This window comes from Molossus molossus, unplaced genomic scaffold (assembly GCF_014108415.1).
Source record: "Molossus molossus isolate mMolMol1 unplaced genomic scaffold, mMolMol1.p scaffold_m16_p_11, whole genome shotgun sequence".
Classification (NCBI taxonomy): Eukaryota; Metazoa; Chordata; class Mammalia; order Chiroptera; family Molossidae; genus Molossus; species Molossus molossus.
Genome location: NW_023425346.1, coordinates 101,588,398 through 101,616,366, shown reverse-complemented (window position 1 = coordinate 101,616,366; position 27,969 = coordinate 101,588,398). Strand labels below are relative to the sequence as shown.

The following is a 27,969-nucleotide window of genomic DNA, read 5'->3' as shown; positions in this document are numbered from 1 at the left end:
ACGAAGGAGTGAACTCTGAGGGAATACATCTCTGAAGGTTGTTTGGTTAGACTGACTAGACCAAATGTTTTTTAAACACAGGTTTTGATACTCAGGATATAGAGCTATCCAAAGCACTCCCTGCCCTTAGGAAACAAGCACACAGGGGAATTAAATCCAGAAGCAATGATGCTTACCACTGTCTTAGTGACAGGAAGAAAATGTGCTGCTCAGACAGGGACAAGTCATTCTGCCAGGAGGAAAGGAAAGCACGGCAGGTCTTATCTTGTTCTTCAGGGGGATTTCAGCCTCCACAGAAGTAGGCAGAGAGGCCAGGCATTCTAAGCAGAGGGCAAAGGGCAAGCAGAGGTCCAGAGGAGAGTACAGTGGAAAATGCAGAGAGAGAGAGAGAGAGAGAGAGAGAGAGAGAGAGATTGATTGATTGTGTGAGTGTGTGTGTGTGTGTGTGTGTGTGTGTGTGTGTTGGGGAAGTGGCACTGAGAGGTGGGGAAGGTGGGAGAGGAAGCTGGGGACTGATCTCAAAGGGGTCTGATAACAAAGCTCTGCTAAAAAATGTAGACCCGCCCTGGCCGGTTTGGCTCAGCAGTTGGAGCGTCGGCCTGCGGTACAGAGAGACCCGGGTTCGGTTCCCGCTAAGGGCATGTACCTCGGTTGCAGTTTGTCCCGGTCCTGGTTGGTTGTGCGGGTGGCAGCCACTCGATGTGTCCCTTCACATCGATGTTTCTCTCTCTCTCTCTTCCTCTCTCTCCCTCCCGCTCTATCTGAACAAAAAATGGAAAAATGTCCTTGGGTGAGGATAAAAAAAAAAAAATGTAGACCATACCTATAGGTACAAGAAGATTTTCAAGCAGCCTGGCCAGTGTGGCTCAGTGGCTGAGCGTCGACCCATGCACCAAGAGGTCACTGGTTCAATTCCTGGTCAGGGCACATGCCCAGGTTGTGGGTCCGATCCCCAGTGGAAGGGGCACGCAGGAGGCCAATCAATGTTCTCTCTCATAGATGTTTCTATCTCTCTCTCTCCTTCTCCCTTCCTCACTCTCTAAAAATCAATAAAATAAATAAAAATTTTTTTAAAAGATTTTCAAGCAGAAAAGCAACATGACCTGGTCCTTGTGCATACATAATAGAAGAGATAACAGGGTAGCAATGTGGAAGGTGGACAGGAAGAAGGAGGAAATTACTGAAATGGCCGTGACGGTGCTGAGGAAGGGGAGCCAAATATAATTCCAGGATTCTTTCTGTAAAAAACGTTTGCTTGACCAGGTGGCCTTCATAAAAGTAGAGGATGAAGAAGAAACAGGTTCAGAGGGGAAGCAAGGTCCCAGCACCCTTGTCATGGTGCTGGCCATGCCTTCCCTCCCAGTAAACCTCTAAATTTGGATCATTGCAACTTCTGCTCCCAAACCTAGGAGGCTGAGGGTTTTTGAAGAAAATTTCCCAGACTTGCTAGTAATCCCCCCTCAGCATACCTGGACGGTGCATCTGGTTATGCATGTGGTGGGTTTCTGGTCCATTCCGTTCCCTAGCCCTTTCTCTGGTGCCCTCCCCGACCAGTCCTGCCTCAGCAGGTGGCTGCTTCTGGCACAGCGACAGCAGATATTCTCAGGTGTGGAGACAGCAGCAGCAGCCCATTCCCTATGACCTGTCTCTCATCTCAAAGAAAGCGGTGTTCACCCTCCAAGTCTTGGGCTCACTTTCCATATGTACTCTGAATTCACTCCCACCTTCTTTTCCAAGACCTTGCAAAAATAATCAATTCCTCTCATTCCTATTTTTTCACTTCTTTTCCAATGTCTCTTATCTCTCAATATAGAAACACATTAAAATCACTTCCATCCTAAAAACAAAGAAAAAGCCCCCTCTCGCCCTGCCCTCCCGGCCTCTCCTCGCTTCCACAGCCACACTTCCACAGAAAACAATCTCCATTCCTGCTTTCCACTCCCTCCTCCACCTCCTGCAGTCTGAATTCCTCTCCTCAAAGCCACTGACACAAGTTTCACCAAGGTCATCCCAGTTGCCAAACCCAAGGACTTTTACAGTTCTCTTCTGCCTGACTTTCCTACGTCCTTTAAGACTTCACCATTCAGCCTGTTCTGCCTCTGCCCTCTCCTTTCTCTGCTTTGCCTCCAATCCCACGTTCTCATTGGTTCTGTTGGGAATCTCTCCCAGGGGTCCAACCTGGATCTTCCCCTCAGTCTGTGACTACTCCTGGATCATCTCTCCCAGGGGTCCGGACCTGGGTCTTCCTCTCTTCTGGATCATCACCCCCAGGCCCATGCACTGATTACTTCCACATCTCCATTCCAGTCCCAACTCCTTTCACTTGTCCCCTTGGTATTTCTACCTGGATGTCTTTCAGGGACTGCAAATTTAATGCACATATCTGAACTCCCCATCTCCCCCCACCCCAAACCAGCTCCCCTCAGTATTTCCTATTGAATGGCATTATGTTCCACCCAGTGCCCAGGCCAGAAACTTAGATGACATGTTAGATTCCTCTCTTATACCCAATATCAAAAGTTTTTTCGTTCATTCGTTCGTTCGTTCATTCAACAAACATTTTCATGTGTGCCAACCATGTAACACATAGTGTTCTGGGCACTGAGGGTTCAACAATGAACAAAAAGACATCCCTGCTCCCATAAAGCTTATTATCCAGGGGGGAAGACCCACACAAGCACCTTAAATAAAATTTAAAAGGGTGAAGGGTAAAGAAGACTATGGTGAGAGGGTGTCAGGAAGGGCCTCTCTGAGATGACATTTGAGCAAACCTAAGAGTAGTGAGGAATCTGGCAGGAGGGGATCCAGACAGAGGGAACAGTACATGCAAAAGTGCTATGGCAGAAGCAGCCCGCACGTCTGAGGGACAAGGAGGAAGTCTCTCCAGCTCTTACCTCCTCCCTGCCTTCAAAGGAGACAAGAAACTCTTCGCAGGTGACAAATACAAGCATGCGGGGAAGTGACAGTTTAGAATTCTATGAAATTCTTACAGGCTTTGCTCCTAGTCTCTCGTTCCTATTCTGCTACTGAAGGGCTCCCTGGGACAGAGCACCCTAGTCCATCTTCCTCAGGGAAGGGAAAACCATGCAACCAGAGAAGCAACAGAGGCAAACCAGGCAGGAAGACTGGCGCCCCCTAGAGCACAGTAGGTAATTTGCATTCCTGAGGTTCCTTAGGCTAGATGATGTTCATTTACCTGAGCATTTTCTTACACCTGGACAGTAGGACAGATTCTTCTTTTTGAGTCAGATGGCTATGCTCTGTGGGGATGGGAAATATGATCAAGTGGCTGAACAGAAGAGTATGCTCCTTTGTTTCAGAGATGAAAGCAGCAAGGAGAGATAGAAAAGCAAGGAGGAGAGACAAAGAAGGATGTGACTATGGGTATTCAGCCTAGGCATTCCATCAAGACTTCTGTTAAGTTGTGGTTAAGGTGTAAATTTCAATTTCCAAAAAAGCCTCAAGGATGGGTGGATTTGCTTGTTTATTTTTCTTATTCATTCATCCATACACTCATATCCCCCCCCCACCCCTGTGGTTTTTAGTATATTCACAAAGTTGTGTAATCATCAACACTAATTCCAGAACATTTTATCACCCCCCCCCAAAAAAAACCCCAAACTTATTAGTAGTTATTCCTCATGCCCCAACTCCTTAGCTCCAATCCTGCATTTCTAAGGCGTGGCTAAGATAATCCTGACATGCTCAGTGGTAAAGCACCATTAGAGAAGAAAACATTAGAGAAACAAGATGATAGAGAAGTGGTGAACATCAATTTCCTTAGGATCCGCTGGAAGCCTGAACAGCTAAAAGCTGAATAAAGGTCTTGCTTGTCTGGCTAACAATGTCTCTCAGAGACTAGAGCAAAGCAATAATGCTTCTTTAATTGAACAGAATGGGCGGTTATTACTCCAGACTCAGTTCTATCCAGTAAGGAGGAACTGGCTGGGAGATTCACTGTGCCCTGGCCGCCAGGGAGGAGAAGTCTGGGTACAGACAGCCATGTACCTCAAACCCCAAAAAGGCAGAAGAAACTCCATGACATGGGAAATGGGCTCGAATTACAAAAGCTACCGGACATGGAAGAATATGTGGGATGCTCAGCTGAGAAGTTGTGACTCAGAGAAATGTGACAGCTGTTATCTAGTGTCTGAAGGGTTGTCACATAAGGGGCATAAATGGGACTAATGGGTGGAAAATTACAGGAAGACAGCAGTATTTTAGGTCATTACAGGGAAGGATTTCCTGATAGTCATGCAACCTTCAGGCCAAAGGGCTGCCTGTGAGGTAGAGGGTTAAATGCAATCTGGATATTCAATAAGTGATGCTTTAGAGGTCATCTGAAAAAGAGAAGGTGGTATGATAACTGTGGCATTCCCATACTTGACTGATGAGGTCAACTGTGAGGTGTGTGGCAAGTGATCTGTTACAGCAATAAAACTAGCTCTGGATGGTTTGGCTCAGCAGTTAGAGCGTCGGCCTGTGGACCAAAGGGTCGTGGGTTCGATTCTGGTCAAGGGCACGATCCCTGGCCCCAGTCAGGGTAGTATGAAAGGCAACCAGTTGATGTGCCTCTCTCACATTGATGTTTCTCTCTCTCTCTCTCCCTGTCACTCTCTCTCTAAAAATCAATGGCAAAAGATCCTCAAGTAAGGATTAACAATAACAAAAAACTGAAGTGTGTGATTTACTGTCTTTAGATTTGGGGTTCTCGTTATAACACCACTCTTATTCACTTGCATTATTAAGTATTTTCTTGAGGAAGGTAGCAGACTGGGAATTGTCACAGGAATGTTGCAATCAGGTGTGCTTATAGCTACAGGAGGCAGAGCATTACTGGGCTAGATGACTGGTAGGATCCCTTCAAAAGCTCAGATTGCTCAAGGGTAGGGGCACCCCCGTCAGCCTCCAACCTAATCAGGACCTACTGGAGAACAGGTGTCACAGTGTTCCTGCAGAACTTATCTGAAGACTGTATACTCAGTCTTGTACCTGCAGGAGATACTGGTAGCAAGTTCTGGGTTACATATGAACTCCGTCGAAAGGGAGTGAGGCCTAAATAAGCTATATCTGACCGCAGTCATTCAGATGATTTCAACAGGAACAAAGAAAAGTCTGACTTTTCTTTTTTTTTTTAATAAAAATGGTTTATATATAGAATTGTATCCCTGAAACCTATATAATTTTATTAACCAATGTCACCCCAATAAATTCAATAAAAACTACAATAAAAATGGTTATAGATGATGTAAATATGGCCAGAAAACATTATTTGCTCTTTGAAACATTAAACATTTTTTCCTCTAAGTAAGAATTGACAGGAACTGGTAACTAACGGAACCTGAACTTAGCCAACCTCACCCCCATCCAAACTGGAACTGACTTTTACTTTTCAGCTGCCTGGATAAATGGCCTTGGCAGAAACTGCTGTCACAAAGGCCAACTGTAGAAGTGCCACCATAAAAACGCTTGAGGCCAACTGAGGCCTTTTCAGATTCTTCCCTGACTCCTTTTCCATGTCCTTTTTCTGTGGCTCTACCAAATGACCAGATGTTAATTACCCTCAGGAATGTGAGAGTATCTAAGCAGATGGAAGGTATCTAGTCACCTGGTGCAGTGCGCTACTCGGCAGCCCTGGGATTTCTGGCACCTCATAATATTTTTTTATTACAAAATTTTTTTCATTATAAAACTATTATTACCACATTATAAAAATTTGGAAACTAGAGAAAAGAGAAAAATCACTTATGATCCCATCATCCCAATAAAATCACTGTTTGCGTTTGGTGCACTCTGCTTTTCTTCAGGGCTCTCCGGATGTAGCTCATGGACCACATGCATGCAGCTTCTTTGCACCCCACCTCCTCTGAAAAGGATTTGCAGCAGCTTATATAAATACATATCATCAGACAGCATCCAGGTTGAAACTTTTGCCCCATCTTGAACTCCTGTCCCTGAACTCTAACGTCCCTTTCCATTGATTCTTCTGTTGTCACCCCTTTTTCACATCTATCCTCCCCACCCTCATCAATACTGCCACCATCTCCGGTCCAGTTCCTTAGTACCGACCTATACCCCTAACCAATTACAGTGTTTCTCTGACTCATTGCTCTGCCTCTAATTCCTCTCCTACCCTTCATGTTGTGCCGCGAAATTGTTTTCCCCTTTTCACTGTTCTCCCGGAAGGACAGATTGGAAACAATTTGTCTGGACTATCTGACAGAGCATATTCTTTGGTTGGAAATTTACAAAAATGTACAATTTGTCCCAATCTACCTTTCTTGCCTTATCTGTTACCACTGCCCTATATGAAACCTCTGCAGTGACCTGGTCCACAAGAAACTAGTGGGGCAGGAAGCATGCTAGCTCCCTGGTATCCCTCCCTGAAAGGCGAATATCATTGGGGCCAGCAGAGATGGAGTAACAGGTATTCGACCTATCCTTCTGCCATGAACAACTATAGAAGTGGACACAATAAATGAAGCAACTATTTTCAAGCATCAGGCTACAAACAGAGCAGGGCTGTAAACCTGGAGAGAAGGGCAATACAGCAAATGTGGTCCAATGCCACGTGGCTTTCTGCCTGGGGGCACTTTTCACACTGGGGCTCAGGGGATTCGAGCTCACATTACGAGCGCTATATGCCCAAGCCTTGCATGCAGCAGAGGTGGCTCAGGACATATGAAACCAAATGAGTACAGTCATCCCTCGCCACTTTGCACTTCGACTTTCGCGGCTTCACTCTAAGTCGAAGTGCAAAGTGACAAGGGACAACTGTGTATAAATAAAGAATCCTACTTCATAGAAATTCATTTATCGCAGTAGAGTCTGGAACTGATTAACCGCAATAAACGAGGACTCACTGTATTTGCTTTTTTAAGTAGGCTGTTCAAATTTTGGATTTTAAAAATATATAATTCCTCAAAAATTTCCATGGGAACTTTTCTCTCTGTATGTTTTATCTCCCTTTTGATTTTCTTTAGCTGAAAATACTGAGCTATTCTGTGCATAGTTTCAAAGAGGACTCCCACTAAACGAAGTTAAAAGCACTTTTAGGCAATGATGCTTTCTGTCTCTCTGGCTTCTCTCTACTAAGTTTCACTGTCTATTATAGTAGAGAAGAGATCAGATGCTGAACCTATACAGTTTTGCATCAATGGAATAAGTGAACACCTCTGCAGTGTTTTAAAAGACTAAGCCACTAGGCCATGGACACTTCGCTGCAGACTGAAACCACAGGGTAGATATCCATCAGGGGCAAGTCCCAGGTCATGTTAGTACCAAATCCATACCCAAAATGACCAAAGACAAAGCAGTCACTCAGACACCACCCTAGATGGGGCAAGAAGTAACTAAAACTTTAAGTAGCATATCTGGGAGACATTAAAATGGGGTCTGGGGCCTGGCTGGTGTGGTTCAGTTGGTTGAGCATCATCCTTTGCACCAAGAGGTCACAGGTTGGATTACCAGTCAGGGCACATGCCTGGGTTGCTTGTGAGCTCGATCCCCAGTGTAGGAGGCAGCAGGTCGATGTTTCTCCCTCTCTGTTACTCTCTTTAAAATCAATAAAAAAGCAAACAAACAAACATATATTTTTTTAAGGGTTTGTTTTGATAGGGTTTTCTCTTCTCACACCCCCACTTTTCATTTCCACCTACTGTAGTTTTCAAAGACTGCTGGCCTCAAATCTCACCTTTTCCTGCTTAGCTCCATCCCAAAAGAATGTTGAAAGAGTCCCTAACAGCTGTCTTCTGAAATCTGCTGGATAGATGAAGACCTACTGGGAGCGGCGCAGGCTTCTCCAGCTTGCTTGAGGGGCATTCCTCAGGGGAGGTATTCCTAACACCCATTGCTAAGCATGCCTTTGGAAAGCACCCCTTGACTCACCCCATTTGTTGTTCAATTCAAGTAAAGAGTCCTATGCTTCTGCCAAGCAGAGCGCTTCGGGGCTTTCTTCTTAACACATCTCACCCAAACTGAACTTCCTCAAGGGCCTAGGCCTGGAATTAGTTCTGCTCTCTGCTGCCTCTTCTGAGGCCTAAGAAGGATCCTACTAAGAGGACATTTCTTATTCTCACCCTCACCAAAGTCACCACAGGAACACAATCCTTAGGTCACATACTTGTGTAGCCTCAGGGATCTATGGCAAGTTCAGGAACAAGGCAAACCCAAGTTTGAACATTACATTGCCCAGGGTATACACGGCAGCCAGGCCAATCACAAAGGCATGCACACTGTCTGCTACCCAGAACAATACAGAAATTTCCATCCTACCATCAGCAAGTGGCTTGCAGGAGAGGGCATCGTCGAGGTCACGGGCAGTTGATGGGTCAATGGTGAAGATACAATCTTTTCTAGAAAAGATTGAAAATATAATTAGTGATGCCACAGATAATAGAAACTTTACCCTACTGTAGTATAGCTTTAAAGAACACTTATTTTGAAAATGTGTAAATGGTATACACAGTGTAGAGTAACTCCTGTAAGGTCTCTCTGAGGAAGGGGTCTTCAGTGAGACTGGGAGAGACAATGGGGAGACTTCAGACTGCCTCTGAGTGTCTTTCTCTCTCTCTCTGTGAACTGGCACCCACTTCTCCTTGACCCTGAACTGGAACAGGTGAGAAGGTGGAAGTCAGGCAGCATCCAGGACCGAGGCTTCCCAAGAAGAGCTGACAAGAGGGGCAAGTCTCTTTGGTAAATCACTCTTCAATGGTCAGCTCTTTTTTATTTTTATTTTTTTTATAGTATTACTCCAATGTTAATTTTTTTAAATATGTTTTTATTGTTTTTTTTTTAGAGAGAGATATACCAATCAGCTGCCTTCTGCACACCCCCTACTGGGGATCGAGCCTGCAACCCGGGCTCTTTGGTTTATCTCATGCCCTTCCCCCAACCCCTCCTCTGAAGTTTGTGAGTCTGAACCGTACTCCTTTCTATGAGTTCTTATTTTTGCTTCCCTTTTCCTCAGTGGCTGATGGCAACCTGTCCTTCAAGGATCTATGTGAGGATAATGTAGTGCTTCGTCTCCTAGCTCCCAAAAAAGGGGTGTGCTGAAAGACAAATCACCTAACTTGTTATGACATAGGGGAGGGGACCCAAGAATGAGTTTTGCAAAAAACTTTAAGCCATACAGTTAGCCGTAATACAATTCTACTTGAAAGGATCCTAATCACAGTTTGTTTCCATGGAATAATTATAAACCTCGCCCAAGCTCCTATCATCAGGTACACCCTCTGTCCATTTATGTCACACACCATATCCCTATGCACATTCCACTCTTACTCTGTGAAGCCCCCGGCCATTTTTTTTTTTTTTTCTTTAAAGTTTCTCAAATAACATGACCCACCCAACCAAGCCATTTCTACCATGTAAATACCTAAAGATCTGGGCAGAGTCTGGCCTCAATTTTCCATACCTCTGACCTTTTCTCCCCAGGCACTGGCCAGGAGATTGGGTGTTCAGCAAGCCACCCAAGGCTGTGTTTCGGTGCTATGAACATAGACTGCAACTCACAAAAGTTTGTTGAATGAATGAATAAATAAATAAATGCTGACAGGAAGAGACAGGGAGGTGAAATTAATCCTGACACAACAGTAATGGCTTCTAAACTGGTGAGAATCTTGAACTTGATTCACAAAGTAAAGAAGGAACTGTCCATGTGACTCAGCAGTTAGAGCATCAGCCTGCTGACAGAAGGGTTGCAGGTTCGATTCCCAGTCAAGGGCACGTACTGTACCTAGGTTGCAGGTATCTGGTCAGGGTTGTGTGGGAGGCAACTAATCCTCTCTTGCACTCTATCTAAAAAAAAAAAGAAAGAAAAAAAAAATCTATGGATATCCTTGGGTGAGGATTAACAAAAAAAAATTGAAGGAACTGTCTGCTTCTCACTTTGTTTTGTGTCCGCCATCAAAGCTAGCAAAATGGTTTATATGTATTGAATACTCAATAAATACTTGTTGAACTATAACTGAAATGTTAGACTTGGTGGTGGGAATAATCTAGTCCTCCTCCTTTCATCATAATGACATCACAAGAAGCTGAAAGAGCATCCCTCTAATCAAAATAAAGAACACACTTAGCTTGGTGGAGGTCACAGTTTACCGGTTTACTTGTAGAGTTGATTAGAAAGCTATTTCCTTTTTTTTAAAAGAGAGAAAAACATTGATGTGAGAGTGAAACATAGTTTGGCTGCCTCCTGCATGTCCCCTACCAGGGATTGAGCCTGAAACCCGGGCATGTGTTCTGACCAAGAGTCGAACTGGCAACCTTTCAGTGGGTGCACAGGACAGTGTGCTCAACCAACTGAGTCACACTGGCCAGGGCAGCTATATTTTCTTAAAATTAAAAGTCTCTGAGTAACTTGAGACTTTTATTTCTATGAATGAATGATAATTCCCATTAAAACATTTCCAGCCTCAAATTTATTCAGCCATATGTAACAGAGTAAAACTATAAGGCTTCATTTTTAGTTTGTCAATGTCTTCTTTGAGAGGACCCACAAAATTGTTTCTGAGAAAAATCTTAGACTAACCTGTAAGCACTCAAAACAATTCTTTTCTACTTTTTAAAAAATATCTGCTCTTAAACCAGAAACATAAAAGTCTAAATTAAAACAACTCCGAGGAACAGTCCTCAGGAAAGTTTGCTGGAAAAACATGCCATCCAAACATTATTCTTGATCAGGGGTCGGCAAACTACAGCTTACAGGCCAAATGGGGCCTGCCACCTGTTTTGAATGGCCTGCAAGCTAAGAATGGTTTTTATATTTTTAAATAGCTGGAAAAAAATCAAACGAAGAATATTATTTCATGACATGTGAAAACTACATGAAATTCAAATTTCTGTATCCATAAATGAAGCTTTATTGAAAGAGATCTACCCTTTTTTGGTACAATGGCCGAGTTGAGTACTGTATGCTTAAACTATATCTATGTGACCCTTAGCAGAAAGTTTGTTGACCCTTGTTTTAGATCAATGTTTCCCAATGTGCCACATTTCAGGGGTTAAATTCTATAATACTTCACCTGTATATTGTAGGGTATGTTCACCATCCCAAATCATATCTCCTTCCATCATCATTTTGTAGGGCTTCACAGAGCCTTCAATAGCTGGAATGGTACAGTTCTTGCCAGACTCATTTGCTCTTGACTTTTTATGGCAGAGCATCTCCCAGATGCAAGGTACCTCAGGACAGTACCATCTGAGCAATGATAACTGCACAGAAACACCCTGCACAAGCCTCCAGTGGAGTCCTTGTTCCACATGGGGCCTTGTCACCAAGCCTAACCTAAGAGATGCTTCAAGAAGTCAACCAAATAGCTATGCTACTCACTGCAGGGAAGCTGATGGGGGCCCTGTCCATTTCATCACTCAGAGCCCCTTTCATGAGGGAAGTTCATACAAGGACTCACTCTTCTGAGCTGCTGGTTTGTTTGCATATTACAGACATGTGAATTTCATCCTTTTAGATTTTCTTCTCTGGTTGACTGCCAGGAAGCTCAGAAACACATTTATGGCTTGCCTCTAGAGGATCTTATTTGTAGTATGAACTCTGTGAACTAACCTTTACCTTGGCTGTGCCTAATTTTTCTATGTATATATTCTTTTTGCCCCATATCCTAATATTTTTAAATTCACTGCATTATATGTACATCTGCAAGCTGCCTTAAATCATTTAATAAAAACAACAAGTTATAATTTAAAAAAATATGTATGTTGAAGGAATGTGAGACGAAAAGGAGACATTCAGTATGAACAACTAAGAAAACCAACTTCTAGACAGAGCAAACCTTGCAGACTCCTAACACGTATTTGTACTGTAGCAGTGGACTCCAACTTGTTCTCTCACTATGGAAAATTGGGAGAAGCAAGGGAATAGTGAGTGACCCTGACAAACCCCAGTCCTCAGTGCTGAGAGCCAGTGATTTAATCTGTTGTCATCGCCACAATTATGAACCAGCCACGATGTGGTTGGTGCATGAGGGCTCCTTCTGGTTGTGGGCCGCAGCGGCTGGAGCTGCTGGCCTCAGCACTTGGGAGCCCGGCCCCACGGGGCAGTGCACCATGCAGCTGTTACACTCTGTTAACATGCTTCGGATTTTACTGGCTCCTTTTCTGGAAGGCTTTGGTCTCACAACCTGCAGGGAGCAGCCTGGCCTGCCAGATTTTAGAACCTGTGAGACAAAATATTTAAGGAGTTCTGCAACAATGGTTAGAAAGAAACTTACCCCGACCCACAGAAAATAAGGTGGGGGAGGGAAAGGATGAGACTCCAGGTCATGAGGCTGCAGAATTCCAATTCAGAGCAATGTTATGTAACTGTAATTTCTGAAGGCACGTGACTGAAGGGCTTAGTAGAACTTTTTAAAGTGACAGAAAACTTCTAAGATTGTTTTACATAAAGCCATTGGGTTGGGTAAAGAACACATGAAAAATAACTAAAAGCCTTCTATAATCCCTTAAGACCTAGCAAGAATCCCAAGAAATCACAAAAGCATAGAAAGAACTTTGGTTCCTCTGTCACTCACACACTCTTCCTTTGACCTTGTATCCTCTTCCTCCTCAAGTACCAACATCTCCATCCACCTCCTTGCGGCTGGAACAGCTGTCTAGTCTCTACAGCAATTTTTACTCACCCCGTTGTCACTATTCACCTCACTGGATTTTGGCCATGGCCTGTACCACGTCACAGAAATTGCTCTCCCCAAGGTCACGGTGCTGCCAGATTCATCATCTTAAAGCATGCATCTGGTCAAAAACTATCATCAATTCCTTACTGAGTAAAATTGAAATTCAACTTAGAATTCAAATCCTTTGAGATAGGGTCCCAAATTATATTTTTCCAGACTGCACACTTCCAACATGTACCTTATGTGCCAAACTTTTCTCTATGCCCTCTAGTCTCTGAGACATTGTTTGTGCTGTCCCTAACACTGGGACAGTTCCCCACCAAGCTCCAATGTCTAAAATCTACATAGCTTTTAAAGGCTTGGCTGCAACGCCCTCTTTTTTCCAGGGAAGCTTCATGGCTCCAGAGTGGAAGCCGCCTCTCCCGCCTGCCCTGCCCACACCTGCGACCTGTCTCTCTCTGACAGCACTGGCAAGCCCCAGCATGCTGGTGGTTACTTATGGATATGTCTTCTTGCAGTGACAAGGCTAGAAACTCTTCAAGGTCTGGCTGTGATACTGGCCTGTCTCTGTACCTCTTCCAGCATACTGAAGGCACACACGTAATGAATAGTTCATGGATAAGTGAATGAAAAAAATGACGAAAGGGCTCTCTTTAGCATTTTTCCATTCAATTTTGCCACTATGTCTTGGGAAATACATTTAGGATTAGAACTCATGACCTTTTGGCATCCAAACCTGTGGTCACACCACAGTGTTATTGTTTCCAAGGGTGTCCTTTTCTGTCTTTATCCCATCTTCTTTTCTCATAAAACAGTGTTTTACACACTGCGGTTCAGGGACCATTTGTAGACTAACAAAATTTATAGAGGCCCTCCTCGGTCCATGACTCTGGGTTTATCTCCTTGCTAGCAAGCAATTTTGCTGAGAGGATCTGGGTCAGTGTTGGTGAATGGGTGAAAAGAAATGGAAAAATGTATGAAATAACCTTAAGAAAATAAAAAATAATTTTTTTACTCAAACGCTTTTTTAGACTAGATGGTATTGGAGTTTATAAAGAAACCAGAAATTTTTATGCAAACTGCCGCAGAAAAAACAGCTGGAGGACTTCATCCATAGTAACTACATATCCCTAAGGACTGCCATGGGGTGAGCCTTGCCAGGTGAGTGCTAGGACGGTCCAGTCAAGTCAGATGTTGAATTCACCCGCACTTCCATTTCACCCTGACTCTCCTCGGGGCTGGGCTGACCTCTCCTCTTGCAGGCAGAGGGAGTTGGGATCATCATTCAAACCTAGGTCTGCCCCCTTGGTGTGGTGGGGCTGGACCTCCTATTTTTTCTGATGGCAGCCGTGGACATGGTCACACTCTTTCACTGAGCTCTATTGCCACAACAGATGCTAACAAATCACAGATTTTCAGAACATAAAAAGACTTACTCTATTGAAAGTAGAAAGAGACCTTGGTCCATCTGTCCCCTCTTTCCCTCAAATGATGTCCTGACACATATGAGGCATGGAGTGAGCAGAAAGAAATGATACAATGCTCAGGGCATGCTCTTTCACCTGACCAAGGGTTTGCATCTGGGGTTCGTGGAAGGTCTACCTCAAGTGCTACCAAAATTTTAGACCAAGTGGTTACTTTCTGAAGGACAACGGTAAGACTGAATCAGAACTGACTGAAATAACCTCTCCTGTTACATTCATTTCCTCATTCACCACTGAACCTCTCTTCATACTTCAAAATATGACCCTCTAGAGCAGAGGCCACAGGACAAGGCTGGCCTAGTACTGTGGGAGCCCAAGGCTATGGCACAGTCCAGGAGAGTCATGGTTTAAATTCAGAGACTATGCTGAAATTCACTTTCCTTCCCTCAATTTTCATTTTGAAAAGTGTCCAACTTTCAGGAAAGTTGAAAGAATAGCAAAATGAACATCCACATACTTCTCATCAAGATTCATCAAATGTCAACACTTTGCCATATTTGCTTTATCTTTTTCTCTTCCCTGTGTCCCTCCCTTTATACAGCTTGCTTTCTTTTTTTTTTTTTTTTCACATCTGAACTATTTTAAATTATGTTGCAGAGATCATGATACTTTACCCTACCATACTTTACCATGCATTTTCTAAGAATAAGGACATTCTTCTACAGAACCACAATATCATTCAATGAGCAGAATTAGAAAATACTGGGTTAAAGCATATGAAATTGCTAAGATTTGACTACTTATGGCCTGAAAACTGGCAATTTCATATGGTTCAACCTAAGCTACTCCTTAAAACTCATGAGTTCATACTGACACCTCCAACTGAAATCTAATACTACAGAGTTCTTCCTTATCTTCTCTAATTCCATATTTATATCTTTATTTTCCCAGTAAGAACCTCAGCTACCAATAGTCTCATATTCAAAATAGTTTCAGAATTTTAATCCCAATACCACTAGCAACAAAGAACCTATTGAGTATAAGAATTCCTTGGAGTTTTATCTTTAGAATATAGTCACTAAGGGTATACAGTCAAAATGGTCAAATGTACAGTACCCAAAAGTTACGTGAATTAATTCCTTTTTCTGTATGTGGTGATGCTACACACTTGCTAAACATTAGAATCATTTGTTTCTGTTTTATGTCAGTCTGAAAGATTATGCTTTTATCCCCTTTTAGGTTTGATTTAATTTTACTGTTGGATATTTAAAACATTTAAATGGTTCAAAGTTAGAGTGAGTCTTATTTTCATCTCTATCCTTCTACTTTGATCCTACCTATCCCCTATGGATAACTACTTTTATTATTTTCTGGTTTATCCTTTCTTTTGCTTTTTTCTGATATACACGATTTCTTATTTTCTCTTCTTTCCTACACAAACAGTTGAATACTATAAATTCTCTTTTGCAACTTGCTTTTTCACTTAACAATAAATCCTGGGAATTACTCCATATCAGTTCAGGGAACAGAATCCTAGAATCATCAGAGCTGGAAGTTCCTTAAAGGTCACCATAGTCCAAATCTTATCCTCAAAATGCTGCAAACCAAAATCAAGCAGATCAACTCTCCTCTTGAATACCTGGGATGGGGTGGTGGAATTCATGGCCTCGTTAGGCAGGCCATTTAATTTTAGAGAGCTCTAACTACTAGAAAGTACCTTCATCTTCTGAATTAAAATCTGATTCTGAGCCCTGACCGGTTTGGCTCAGAGGTTAGAGCATGGGCCTGCGGTCTAGAGAGACCTGGGTTCAGTTCCCGCTAAGAGCATGTACCTCGGTTGCAGTTTGTCCCCGGCCCTGGTTGGGTCGTGCGGGTGGCAGCCACTCGATGTGTCCCTTTCACATCAACGTTTCTCTCTCTCTCTCTCTTCCTCTCTCTCCCTCCTTACTATCTGAACAAAAAATGAAAAAATGTCCTCGGGTGAGGATAAAAAAAAAAATCTGATTCTGAGAAACTTCATAATTCAGCTCTCTGCAGCCATGAAGAATTAGCTGGCTCCCTCTTTCACCATGCAGTCCTTCAAACATGACTTCCCCCCAGAAACAGACCCATCCCTTTCTTGTTCTGAATGGTTTATAACTATGCGTAATTGTAGTTCTTTTCATAAATGTTCACTTATTTTGGGTCCAGATAAAATCAAAGTTTTAAGGACCAGTGAAGTATCAGTGTGAAGAAGGTATCAGAGCCCTGGCCGGTTTGGCTCAGCGGTTGGAGCATCGGCCTGCGGTCCGGAGAGACCCGGGTTCGGTTCCTGCTAAGGGCATGTACTTCGGTTGCAGTTTGTCCCCGGCCCTGGTTGGTCGTGTGGGTGGCAGCCACTCGATGTGTCCCTTCACGTCGATGTTTCTCTCTCTCTCCCTTCCCCTCTCTCCCTCCCACTCTATCTGAACAAAAAATGGAAAAATATCCTCGGGTGAGGATAAAAAAAAAGAAGGTATCAGAGGTCAAAAGAAAGGCGGCCAGAATTCCTTCCTTCAATATTCACTGGGCGTCTACTGCTTGTTCTAGGTGTTTGGGACACATTTGAGAACAAAGATTCCTATCCACTTACATTCTAGTGGGAGTGGGAAAGAAGATAGAAAATGAACAGTATTGTACTTAAGTACTGGGGGGAGGGGGAGCAGAACACAGCAAGAAGGGTTTGAAGCACTGATTACAATTATAAATAGGACCGGAAGGGCAGGCCGATGACACTTGAGGATAACTTGAAGGAGATGATGAAGTGATCTGTGGCTATCTGGTGGAAGAAAGACTTGGGCAAAAAGAAGAGCTGGTGCCAAGGTCCAGAATCCACTAAGTTAGTTTACCTGAAGGCAGGGAACGACTGGGCACAGCTTTTACTTTCTCTTTTAACCTGGGCTTGCGCAGGGGAGCAAGAGCAGCCGCGTCCCACTACAGCCACAAAGTCTTCCTATCTTTTCTAAGCTCTCACTGAACACCTCTTTTTCTTCTTTTACCTCTGGTAGTAGGGTTTTCCTACAACCCAGATTTAAAATATCAGATTGGGGTTCCTTTAAAACAGGCTATGAGAATACTGATTGATATAAATTAAGTTTTAAAATTGGACAAAATGAGGTAGCAGTAAGCTTCCAGGAAATGCTCCCACAGAGGGATCACATTTCTAAGTGCCTACATATCTACAGTGTTAAGAGTTTAAGCACGAAAAGTGCTATACGGTGTACAATATCTTCACAGAATACAAACATATTAGAGATCTTTAATATATGGAAAACTTGCTCTCATTTATTTTTTTAATCCTCACCCGAGGACATTTTTTTTTTTTTTTTTTTTTGCATTTCTCTTCAGATAGAGTGGGAGAGAGAGAGGGAGAAACATCGATGTGAGAGAGACACATCGAGTGGTTGCCACCCACACAACCCCAACCAGGGCTGGGGACAAACTGCAACTTAGGTACGTTCCCTTAGCAGAAACCAAACCCGGGTCCCTCTGGTCCACGGGCCGACGCTCTAACCGCTGAGCCAAACTGGCCAGGGCCCTTGCTCTCATTAAAACTTTTTTTTTTTCTACCTCCTACAAATCACCTCTTGAGAAAATAGTATTATAATAGTGGTGGGTATTATTTTTTACTCTCATTTTGTGGATGGGGAAAGAGGCTCAAAGAGATTAAGTAACATGCCTAAGGTCATACAGCTATAGAGGTTTGACTGAATGGGAAAGGAATTCAAAGGAGTGGGTGTTAAAAGATGTGAATTAGACTGAGAAGTTTTTTTTTTAATTAATTTTTGTTACAGATGTTTCTCCTTTTTCCCCCCCACTGATTCTCCCCTCCCCCTTCCTCCCTGCACTGTCTCCAGATTTGTTGTCCATGTCCATTGTCCATGCATACATGCATATAAGTTCTGTGGTTCATCTCTCCCCCACCACCCTCTCTTCTGGGGATTGTCAGTCTGTACCTCATTTCCACGTCTCTGAGACTACCCCATTCCTCAGACTGTTATGTTCATTATATTCCACAAATAAGTGAGATCATATGATACTTGTCTTTCTCTGTTTGGCTTGTTTCACTTAGGATGATACTTTCCAGGTCCCTCCATGTAGTCTCAAAGGATAAGAGATCTTTCTTTCTTATAGCTGCGTAGTACTCCACTGTGTATATGTACCATTGCTTTTTAATCCATTCGTCTACTGGTGGACACTTGGGCTGTTTCCAGATCTTAGCTATTGTAAATAGTGCTGCTACAAACATGGGGGTACATATATTCTTTCTGATTGGTGTTTCAGGCTTCTTAGGGTGTATTCCTAGAAGTGGGATCACTGGGTCAAATGGAAGTTCAATTTTTAATTTTCTTAAGTAACACCGTATTGTTTTCCATAGTGGCTGCACCAGTCTGCATTCCTACCAGCAGTGTACTAGAGTCCCCTTTTCTCCACACTCTCGCCAACACTTGTTGTTTGATGATTTGTTGATGGCGGCCATTCTGACAGGTATGAGGTGATATCTCATTGTTTTAATTTGCATCTCTCTGATGATTAGTGATGTTGAGCATTTCTTCATATGTCTCTTGGCCATTTGTATGTCCTGTTTGGAGAGGTGTCTATTTAGTTCCTCTGCCCATTTTTTAATTGGGTTCTTTGTCTTCCTTTTGTTGAGTTTTATGAGCACTCTATATATATTGGAAATTAAAATTAACCCCTTATCTGATATATCATTGGCAATTATGCTCTAGACTGAGAAGTTTTATTTCAATGGATGTTGACCTATTTTCTAGTTATCCTCTGTTCCATACTTTATCTTAAGATTTAAACATCCCAGAAACATTTTGGCAAAAATAATAACTACCGCCCTGGCCGGTTTTGCTCAGCGGTTAGAGCGTCGGCCTGCGGTCCTGAGAGACCCGGGTTCGGTTCCCGCTAAGGGCGTGTACCTCGGTTGCAGTTTGTCCCCGGCCCTGGTTGGTTGTGCGGGTGGCAGTCACTCGATGTGTTCCTTTCACATCGATGTTTCTCTCGCTCTCTCTGTTCCTCTCTCTCCCTCCCACTCTACCTGAACAAAAAATGGAAAAATGTCCTCAGGTGAGGATAAAAAAAAAAATAATAATAATAATAACTACCAAAAAGTCTTCCAGAGAAAGCTACTCTGACTAAGCTGACAATGACTTCATTTTTAGGTACCAAATTCAAATCCGACAACTTTTTATTTTCAACCTGAAAATTCACACATAGAGTTCTGATATCAAATTTATTCAAAATGGATATTCCTTCGTTTGTCAGAGAAAGTCAACTTTTGTGTATTCTTTTGGAAAGAATATACAAAAATAGGGAAAAGTAGCTTAAAAAAGAATATGCATAAAAATATTTTCACTTAAATATACTACACTTTTGAATTTGCTATACAATTTCCAGAAGCGACATAGTTAATATGTACAAATAAAACAGAAATTATAACCAAATTTTATTATGACTTTATCAGACTTAAACACAGTGGGGTAAAGGCCAGTTTTTAACAGATTTAAATTCTAGTGGGCAGAATTAAGAATAGTCACAAAGTCAAGGAATTAACTATGTCTAGACATAGCTCCTAGATTTCTATTTGAGGAACAGTATTTTTTTTCTCATCCTTTGAATTCCCAAGCTAGGAATTCAGAACCTGCTGTTGAAAGGATCATCATCCTTAATTCTCAATCCATTTATCAGGCTAAAATGCAAATGTAAGTGGTGAATACATTTCAACAGCCCTGGAGCTCCAAAGAGCCTTCTCAGGGAACATGCTGAGCTAACTGGGGAAGGGTTAAGCCACCTCTATTTTTCAGATCTGAAAACAGTTGTTCTGATATGAGAAGAGTCATTACAATGGTGCCAGCTCCCTTCTATAAAAGCTATACACATATTTTGCACAACTGTATGATTGTTATGGCAACCATAAAAATGGAACTATCATTCTTCAAATTACACACTACCCACACTGGATTACCTACATACGTTTGTTCTACATTACCCAGAATTTCTTTTCAGAAAGTGCTATGTTTGTCCTATAGATGTTTGGGAGAAAGATAAAGTGGTCTCTTTCAAAGGGAGCTTCCACAACAATGAATCTTTCAAAAGCCCAGCTCTTCAAGAATTCTAGGGCTTCCCTGTCAAGGCTTTTAATCCTGTGGTCACTGGGAGGCCTCAAAATATTCTCCCTGGGAGGCAGAGGAACTGCCTGGAAAATGTATTCCCAAATGATTGTTTCTTATTAAAAGGATGATTAAAGCACCATGAATAGACCTTAACAGACCTTGCACAGTTCTGTAAAATACTGAGAACATTTATTAGAATCCCAGTTTGGTGAGGTGAGAGATTTGTTTAAGAGATACATACACGCATTTTAGCATTTTAATTAAAATTACTGCTCAAAATAACAACTTGAATATTTTGTTTGAATATATCAAACAAAAAATGCCTAAATAAATGTCAGCTGTATTTCAGGATGGCCAGGGACTCATTATTACTACTTTGGCTAATATGAGTAAAACTCTGTAGCTTTTAACAGGAAAAAAAAAAAAAAAAGTGAATTCTTTCTTCTATTTAATGGGGAAAGCCGAGTCTAGTCTTGCATATCTTTTAAATATTCATTTTCAGGCCAAAGTTCTGTTTCATTGTTTACAAAGCTGATTCTATAGTTTCGAAAAAATACCAACATGCTGGTAATGACTTCCTGGCTGATTTTAATAATAAATACTTAGGATCAAAGTTACAACTAAACTACAGAACAACCATCATTCAAAACCGCCTGAAATCAAGCTGAATGGAAGTCCTACGACTACGGAATTAAAGCAGCAGCTACATCAAGACTGGTAGGAGGGACGGAGGAAGACAGGCTGGTCCAACACCCATGTGTGGAGGATTAAAAATCAGGAGGACACCTTGGCTGGGAGGGTCCTCCCTGAGGACTGAGGGGACCCCGTCCCACACCAGACACCTTGCTCAGGGTTCCAGTGCCAGGAAAAGAAGCCCTCATAACTTCTGGCTGGAAAAACCAGGCTGAGGTGGCTGGAGCCCCAGGCAGCTCCTTAAAGGGCCCGCGCACGGACTTATCCGACTCTCTCCTTCTAAGCTCGGAGGGGAGGCAGCTCGAGGGGCACCAGAGACATACAGGGAAGAACTGAGCTGTTTGGCATTGGAGGGAGGGCTGCAGAGGGGGCTTTCTCCGGGACAGGCGTGCTGTCAGAGGCCTTTGTTCCTTTGGTGAGCCCTTCCCTGGGGCGGCAGACAGCCCCCACATCTGGGACTCCAGCAACCTGGCTCACACTGGTAGCCCCGCCCTGGTGAGTCCCTGAGGCCCCGCCCCACCCAACTTCCAGGCCCAGCCAAGCTGTTGCCACTTGCTTAACCATAGGATTGGCCTGTCTCGGATCCTGCTTCAGGTTTTCCTAAATTCTTTCTTTTTCTTTTTTTTTTTTTTTTATCCTCACCCGAGGACATTTTTCCATTTTTTGTTCAAGTAGAGTGGGAGGGAGAGAGAGGAACTGAGAGAGAGGAGAGAAACATCGATGTGAAGGGACACATCGAGTGGCTGCCACCCGCACGACCAACCAGGGCCGGGGACAAACTGCAACCGAGGTACGTGCCCTTAGCGGGAACCGAACCCGGGTCTCTCCAGACCGCAGGCCGACGCTCTAACCGCTGAGCCAAACCAGCCAGGGCCCTAAATTCTTTCAAACAAGCAGCATCTGGTCTCAGATAGCCCCATACCTTTTGTTAAATAATACACAGAAACAAACACAGGGAGGCAGCCAAAACGAGGAGACAAAGAAACAGGTCCCAAATGAAAGAACAGAACAAAACCCCAGGAAAAGAACTAAGCAAAATGGAGATAAGCAACCTAACAGATGCTGAGTTCAAAATACTGCTTATAAGGATGCTCAATGAACTTAGTGAGGGCCTCAGTGAACTTAGTGAGGGCCTCAAGAGCATAAAAAAGGACCAGTCAGAAATGATGGATGCACAGTCAGAAATAACTGAAATAAAGAATAATTTACTGAAATAAAGAATAATTTACACAGATTCAATAGTAGAGTACGTAAATCCAAGAAGCAAACCATTGATTTGGAATATAAGGAAGCAAAAAACACCCAATTGAACAGCAAAAAGAAAAAAGAATTTAAAAAAATGAGGATAGTGTAAGGAGCCTCTGGGACAACTTCAAGCGTGCCAACATTCGCATCTTGGGGGTGCCAGAAGGAGAAGAGCGAGAACAAGAAATCGAAAACCTGTTTGAAACAATAATGGCAGAAAACTTTCCTAACTTGGTGAAGGAAAGAGACATACAAGCCCAGGAAGCACAGAGAGTCCCAAACAAGATGAACCCCAAGAGGCCCACACCAAGACACATCATCATCAAAATGCAAAAGGTTCAAGACAAAGAGAGAATCTTAAAAGCAGCAAGAGTAAGGCAGCTAGTTACCTACAAGTCTCCCAGCATACTCCATCTCAGTCCAATCCTCATCACCCAGACCTTGGACTGGTCCTGAATTCATAATCCCACCCTCTTTTCCTACAGAAGCAGCTCTTACAAGGGAGTTCCCATAAGGCTGTCAGCTGATTTCTCAAAAGAAACTTTGCAGGCCAGAAGGGAGTGGCAAGAAATATTCAGAGTGATGAAAAGCAAGAACCTACAACCAAGATTACTCTATCCTGCAAAGCTGTCATTTAGAATCGATGGCCATATAAAGAGTTTCCCAGACAAGAAAAAGTTAAAGGAGTTCATCACCACCAAACCGTTATTATATGAAATGATGAAGGGTCTTTTTGAGGAAAAAGATACAATATATGAACAAACAAAATGACAATGAATACATATCTATCGACAATGGAATCTACAAACAAAAGGAACAGGCAGAGCAGAAACATTCTCATAGATACAGAGAACATTTTGTTGGTTGCCAGATGGGAAGGGGTTTGAGGGAATGGGTGAAAAAGGTGAGGGGATTAAGAAGTACAAATTCATTGCTAGACTGACAAACCTCAAAGGGAAAGGGGTTGGGGGGTGGGAAAAAACAAACCAAAGAACTTATATTCATAACCAATGGACACAGACAATAGTGTGGGAAAAGGCAGGAGGGGGCAGGAGGGGGGAGGAGGGGGGTCAATGGGGGAAAAATGAGGAACATCTGTAATACATTCAACAATAAAGATTTAAAAATAATAATAATAACAATAATAAATACTTAGATTTTGAGATGAAACTGTGTTCAAAATTACTGTTTGCTCTGGAGAATTTCCAAATAAGGCAATGAAATTCATCTAGGTTTCCTTTCTCAAAAACACAAACAACAACAAAAATCTCCCTGTAAGGGGGGCAGGCAGGACAAGTCCAGCTCTAATAGCAGCACCCCAGTTACCATAAGCATGCCCTTGGCTGCAGAATACATTCAGTGAAACAGAGAACTACTTCTTCACTACCACCCCATCTTCAGGAGTGACTCCGGTGACCCCAGAGGTCTGCACCTCTTCCTGCCCTTCCAGGGTCAAGTCTCCCAGCATACTCCATCTCAGTCCAATCCTCATCACCCAGACCTTGGACTGGTCCTGAATTCATAATCCCACCCTCTTTTCCTACAGAAGCAGCTCTTACCAACTAGACTCCAGTTTCCTCTCCTTCTCTCCTTCCTTTCAGATCCTTTAGCATTTGGCTACCAGGATGAAGTTCCTGAAACATAGTGTTAGATTATGCTCCTTCCTCAAAAACCTTCACTAGCTTCCAGCTACCCTGACACAATAGTCCTCAGCTTGGCATTCAGTATCCTTCACGCTCTGGTTTCAAACTATTCTTCCATTCTTACTTAAGATGCCTCCTTCATTAACATGTTAAGATGCCCTTAACAAACCAGTTCTGCTAAACATCCTGAATTAGTGATTCTTATAGACTCATCATCTCTTCTAGATTTTATTTTCTTTGAAGGAAAGAACTGTTTCTCTCAATTATGTATTTTTCAATTCTAACAATATATATTTCAGGATCTTACAAATAGTAGAGATAATAAATATTTACTGAATTGGATCTTTAATCAGGTTCTTTCAACTCCAACCACTGGAAAAAGACTGGGGCTATGGCTGAGTCATGAATGGTTATTACCTAGTAGTCCCTTTACCAGTAGCACCAACACATCTGTGAAAGTAGAATTCACTTCAGATGATGTCCTGGGACCTCTAGGCATGGGCTGGGAACATGATGCAAGAGAATTTTCTAGGTTTAGAACCTAAGGGTAGATGAAAACAGAACCAAAAAAAATGGGGCTAAGAGGAAACAGAATTTGAGGACAGAAGGTAGTTCGAAATGTTTACTCTACATATGACTTAAACATCAACATAAGGGGCAATGTTTTATCAAGCTTAATACATGCTAGACCCTGTGCTAAGCACTATACACATTATTGCATTTTATCCATGTCACAATCTCACAAGAAAGATAGTACCTGTACATCCCTTTTAACTTGCAAACAAAGTAAGGCTCAGAGGAGCTAAGTAACTCACCCAAGAATATATACCTAGTAAGTGGCAGAGGGAGTGAGGATTCAAGCCAAATTTGTCTCTAAAATCTACTTTCTTACATTTCGGCCCTGTGATATCAGGGTCATTTAGAATTTTCAAACTCCTGAAATAGAAAAAGAACCAGTGCACACAGCTGTGGTAGACTGTTATCTGTCCTAACACTCCCTCTTCCAAACCAGCATGGAACCCAAACCAGAACAAAATGATGCTTGGCCTAGAATTTTGAACTGGGACTGAAAGAGGGAGGGAGATATGGAGGAAGGCATGTGAGGAGACAAAAGGGAGAGAGAAACCTTGCTCCTGCGGGGCTGTGTAACTGTGGGGTAGCAGCCATCCCAATGAGGAGTAGGAAGCATAGAGGCTGGTCTGAGCCAAGGGGAAAAGGGATCAGGTGTGAAGAGCAGGAGAGGCAGAGATGAAGAAAGAAGCCCTTCAGGGTCTCCCTGCCTCTCTTCAGTCCTTGGGTCCCCGCCTTGGGTCTGGGTGTCAGCACAGGATCCTTAAATTCCTCTTTCTGCTTAGACAAGCTGCAGTGGTTTCTGTTATTTGGGACCAAAGAAGTCTTAAAGAATGTAACAGCTTAACAGCTATGAAAGTTTCCTAGAAGGGCTAACTGGTTCTCTCAATGCTTTCTCATTAACAAACCATGCAGGAGGTTAGACTGATGCTTCCACACTGCCCGCTCCGGGGGCGCGATGAGACTCTGAGGTGTGAGGAGGCAGAGGGAGGGCATGACAGAATAGCAATATTAAGTTTCTATTTATAAAACAAATCAACTTAAAAAAAACTGCTTTTATAATTCAAATTACACAAAGTACAGTGCTATACCATATTTTGGCCAGTAGGGATTTGCAGAAGGCTCGAACTTTTTCCTTAATATGTGGGAGGAGAAGTGTGCAGTGTTTTTGATTGATTTGGTATTTTGGATTGATTATTTTAAAATGTTTACTAAGGGTGTGGACTTAAGATGGTGGAGACACAGGCGGATGGCAAATAAGAGCTTCCTGACTGCAGGCCTGAACTCAAGCGCCAGCTCTGCCCTTCTCGGCAGGAGACCTGGGCGAGTGGCCGCACTGGCCTGACCACAGTTTCTCTATCTGCACACTGGGCAAGTTATTGCACAGGGTCGTTTTAATGACCAAATAAGGTATTACATGAGTATAAAATAATTAAATGAGATAATCTGTATAAAAAGACATAAAAGTAGCATTTGATAAATGACACACTTTGGTATGTGTATATTTGTCACATTAACAACAAAGCTAAATTTCTTTATCTGGATATTCTGGGCTGGAGATGATCTACTACTAGAGAGCTGCTCTTTTTCTTGGTGTGTCCTCTGGTGTATGTCAAGCCCCAAGGCAGAGGAGCTAGGAGAGGGACACTCAGTGAGGACCTACTGTATGTCCAGCACTGTCCCAGGTCTGACAGTCGCAATTATGCTAGTGATTTAATATGTTCAAAGTAACTCTATTTAAAAAAAAAGATTAAATATGACTATAGAAAAGGATAATTGAACACACATTTAAAGTATTATTATGCTTGTGGGAACACTCCTATCCTAGGAATTCTAATTACATCTGTAAGACCACAGGAGAACTGTTTAAACAATCACAATTTGAAACTCCTGATTCTCCCATATACAAACTTTGGTGTAATTCCACTAAGTCACCTCTCAGGCAAAAAGATTATAGGGCAACTTTACATTTGCACATTAAGAGTGAATATAAAATAACAAGACTGATTTCTTGACACATATAACAGAACTTCTGTGCACGTCGGTGTCCTCCTCTGAGGACACTTCTTCACATAATGCCACAACTGCTCGAAAGGTTTTTGGAATTCTTTAAGAACTACTTTCTAAGCCAATTCATGAGCTTCACAAGAAATCAGTTTTACTACTTTATAATTATACTTTTTTTTTTTTTTGAAGTTGTATTATCCAGCTTGATCACCACCTGATTTACCACTCTTGGCTCTAAATTGACTAGGCTGTTTCCAAAAATCAAAGCCACTCTCAAAAGATGAAGATTTGCCATTGTTGAAAATATGCCTTAGGCTCTGAAGGCAATTTCCGAAGAGGAGTCCAAAAATGTGTATGTCCTGCCCTGGCTCCTTCCCCACTGCCTGCCAGCAAGCTCAAAGACTCTTCATTCTCAAAAACATCCTCAAGACCCTGCTTCTGTCAGGTTCTCTCTCACCTCCTCTGCACCAAAAAGCTCCTTAAAAAGATGTTTATACTTAGTATCTCCGCTTTTCCACCTCCTTTCCACTTCTTAACTGACTCCAATCTGCTTTGGCTCCCATCACTCCACTAAAGCAACTGGTGAAAATCCAAAAGACAAAGAAAAGGACTTGATGGCTAAAAGGAGTGGCTTCTGTCCTCGCTGACCTCACTACAGCAGAGCACAGGGAAGCTCACCCTTGCTTGGAACTTTAGCTTTTCCTATTCTTTCCCTCTTCTAATAGCCTCCTTCTGCGCCCTCCAACTCCACTTTTCCTAAGAAGTTTCCCCTTTAAACACTGGAGCTCTCCAGAGCCCATCATGGTCCTCTCTCCTTTTCAGACCGCATGCTCACTAGGTATATTTGTTCCCTTCGGTGGCTCTGACTCCTACTTGTATGCACCTGATAGCTATCTGCAGCCCAGACTTCTTTCCTGAGTGCCAAGCCTATTTTTCTTACTGCCACTTGGACATCTCCTTTTGGTATTCTAGGCCCCTAATATCTAAATTTTACCCACACTTCCCCATTCAATCATTTTGTTCTTTTTTTTTTTTTAATTTTTTTTTTTTAATCCTCACCTGAGGACATTTTTCCATTTTTTACTCAGATAGAGCGGGAAGGAAAGAGAGGAAGAGAGAGAAACATCGATGTGAAAGGGACACATCGAGTGGCCGCCACCCACACGACCCAACCAGGGCCGGGGACAAACTGCAGCCAAGGTACATGCCCTTAGCGGGAACCGAACCCAGGTCTCTGTGGACCGCAGGCTGACGCTCTAACCGCTGAGCCAAACCGGCCAGGGCAAGCATTTTGTTCTTGACCTTTAACTCACAATCTCAGATTTTCCTGAATTTCACCTTGGTGTAAGGTTACTGACACAGTTCAAGGGCCATACAGGCACATCCCCTACTGAGAGGTCATTTCAGAGGATATCAATAACAGTGTTAGCTGCTTTCTCTTCTTTTTAAATAATAATAATAAGGCAAAAGCCTATGAAAATCCTATTCATCCTTCAAGGCCAAGTTCAAAGATTACCTGGCTTTAAAGCTTCCTCATGCAAAATTAATTACTACTTTCTCACCTGGTTCCTTTTTTGAAAAATCTGAACCTTTTATTTTGAGATAACTGTCAATTAAC

The 27,969-nt window shown here is 42.7% G+C and overlaps 1 protein-coding gene across 13 annotated transcripts in view; it reads right to left on the bottom strand.

Annotated features, from left to right (window-relative positions):
- The window catches only part of DIS3L2 (DIS3 like 3'-5' exoribonuclease 2), a 340,082-nt gene that overhangs the window by 127,113 nt on the left and 185,000 nt on the right, over window positions 1-27,969 (bottom strand). For 11 of the 13 annotated variants that reach the window (XR_004958585.1, XR_004958587.1, XR_004958588.1 and 8 more), the window contains exon 10: window positions 8,275-8,354. Coding sequence is in view for 10 of the 13 variants with exons in the window: in XM_036253315.1 (XP_036109208.1) it covers window positions 8,275-8,354 (80 nt within the window). In the remaining 3 variants the exon portion in view is untranslated. Of the gene's footprint in view, window positions 1-8,274; window positions 8,355-23,733; window positions 23,766-24,191; window positions 24,316-27,969 lie in introns of those variants that run through there. The other 2 variants (XM_036253322.1, XM_036253323.1) reach the window with 2 other exon arrangements.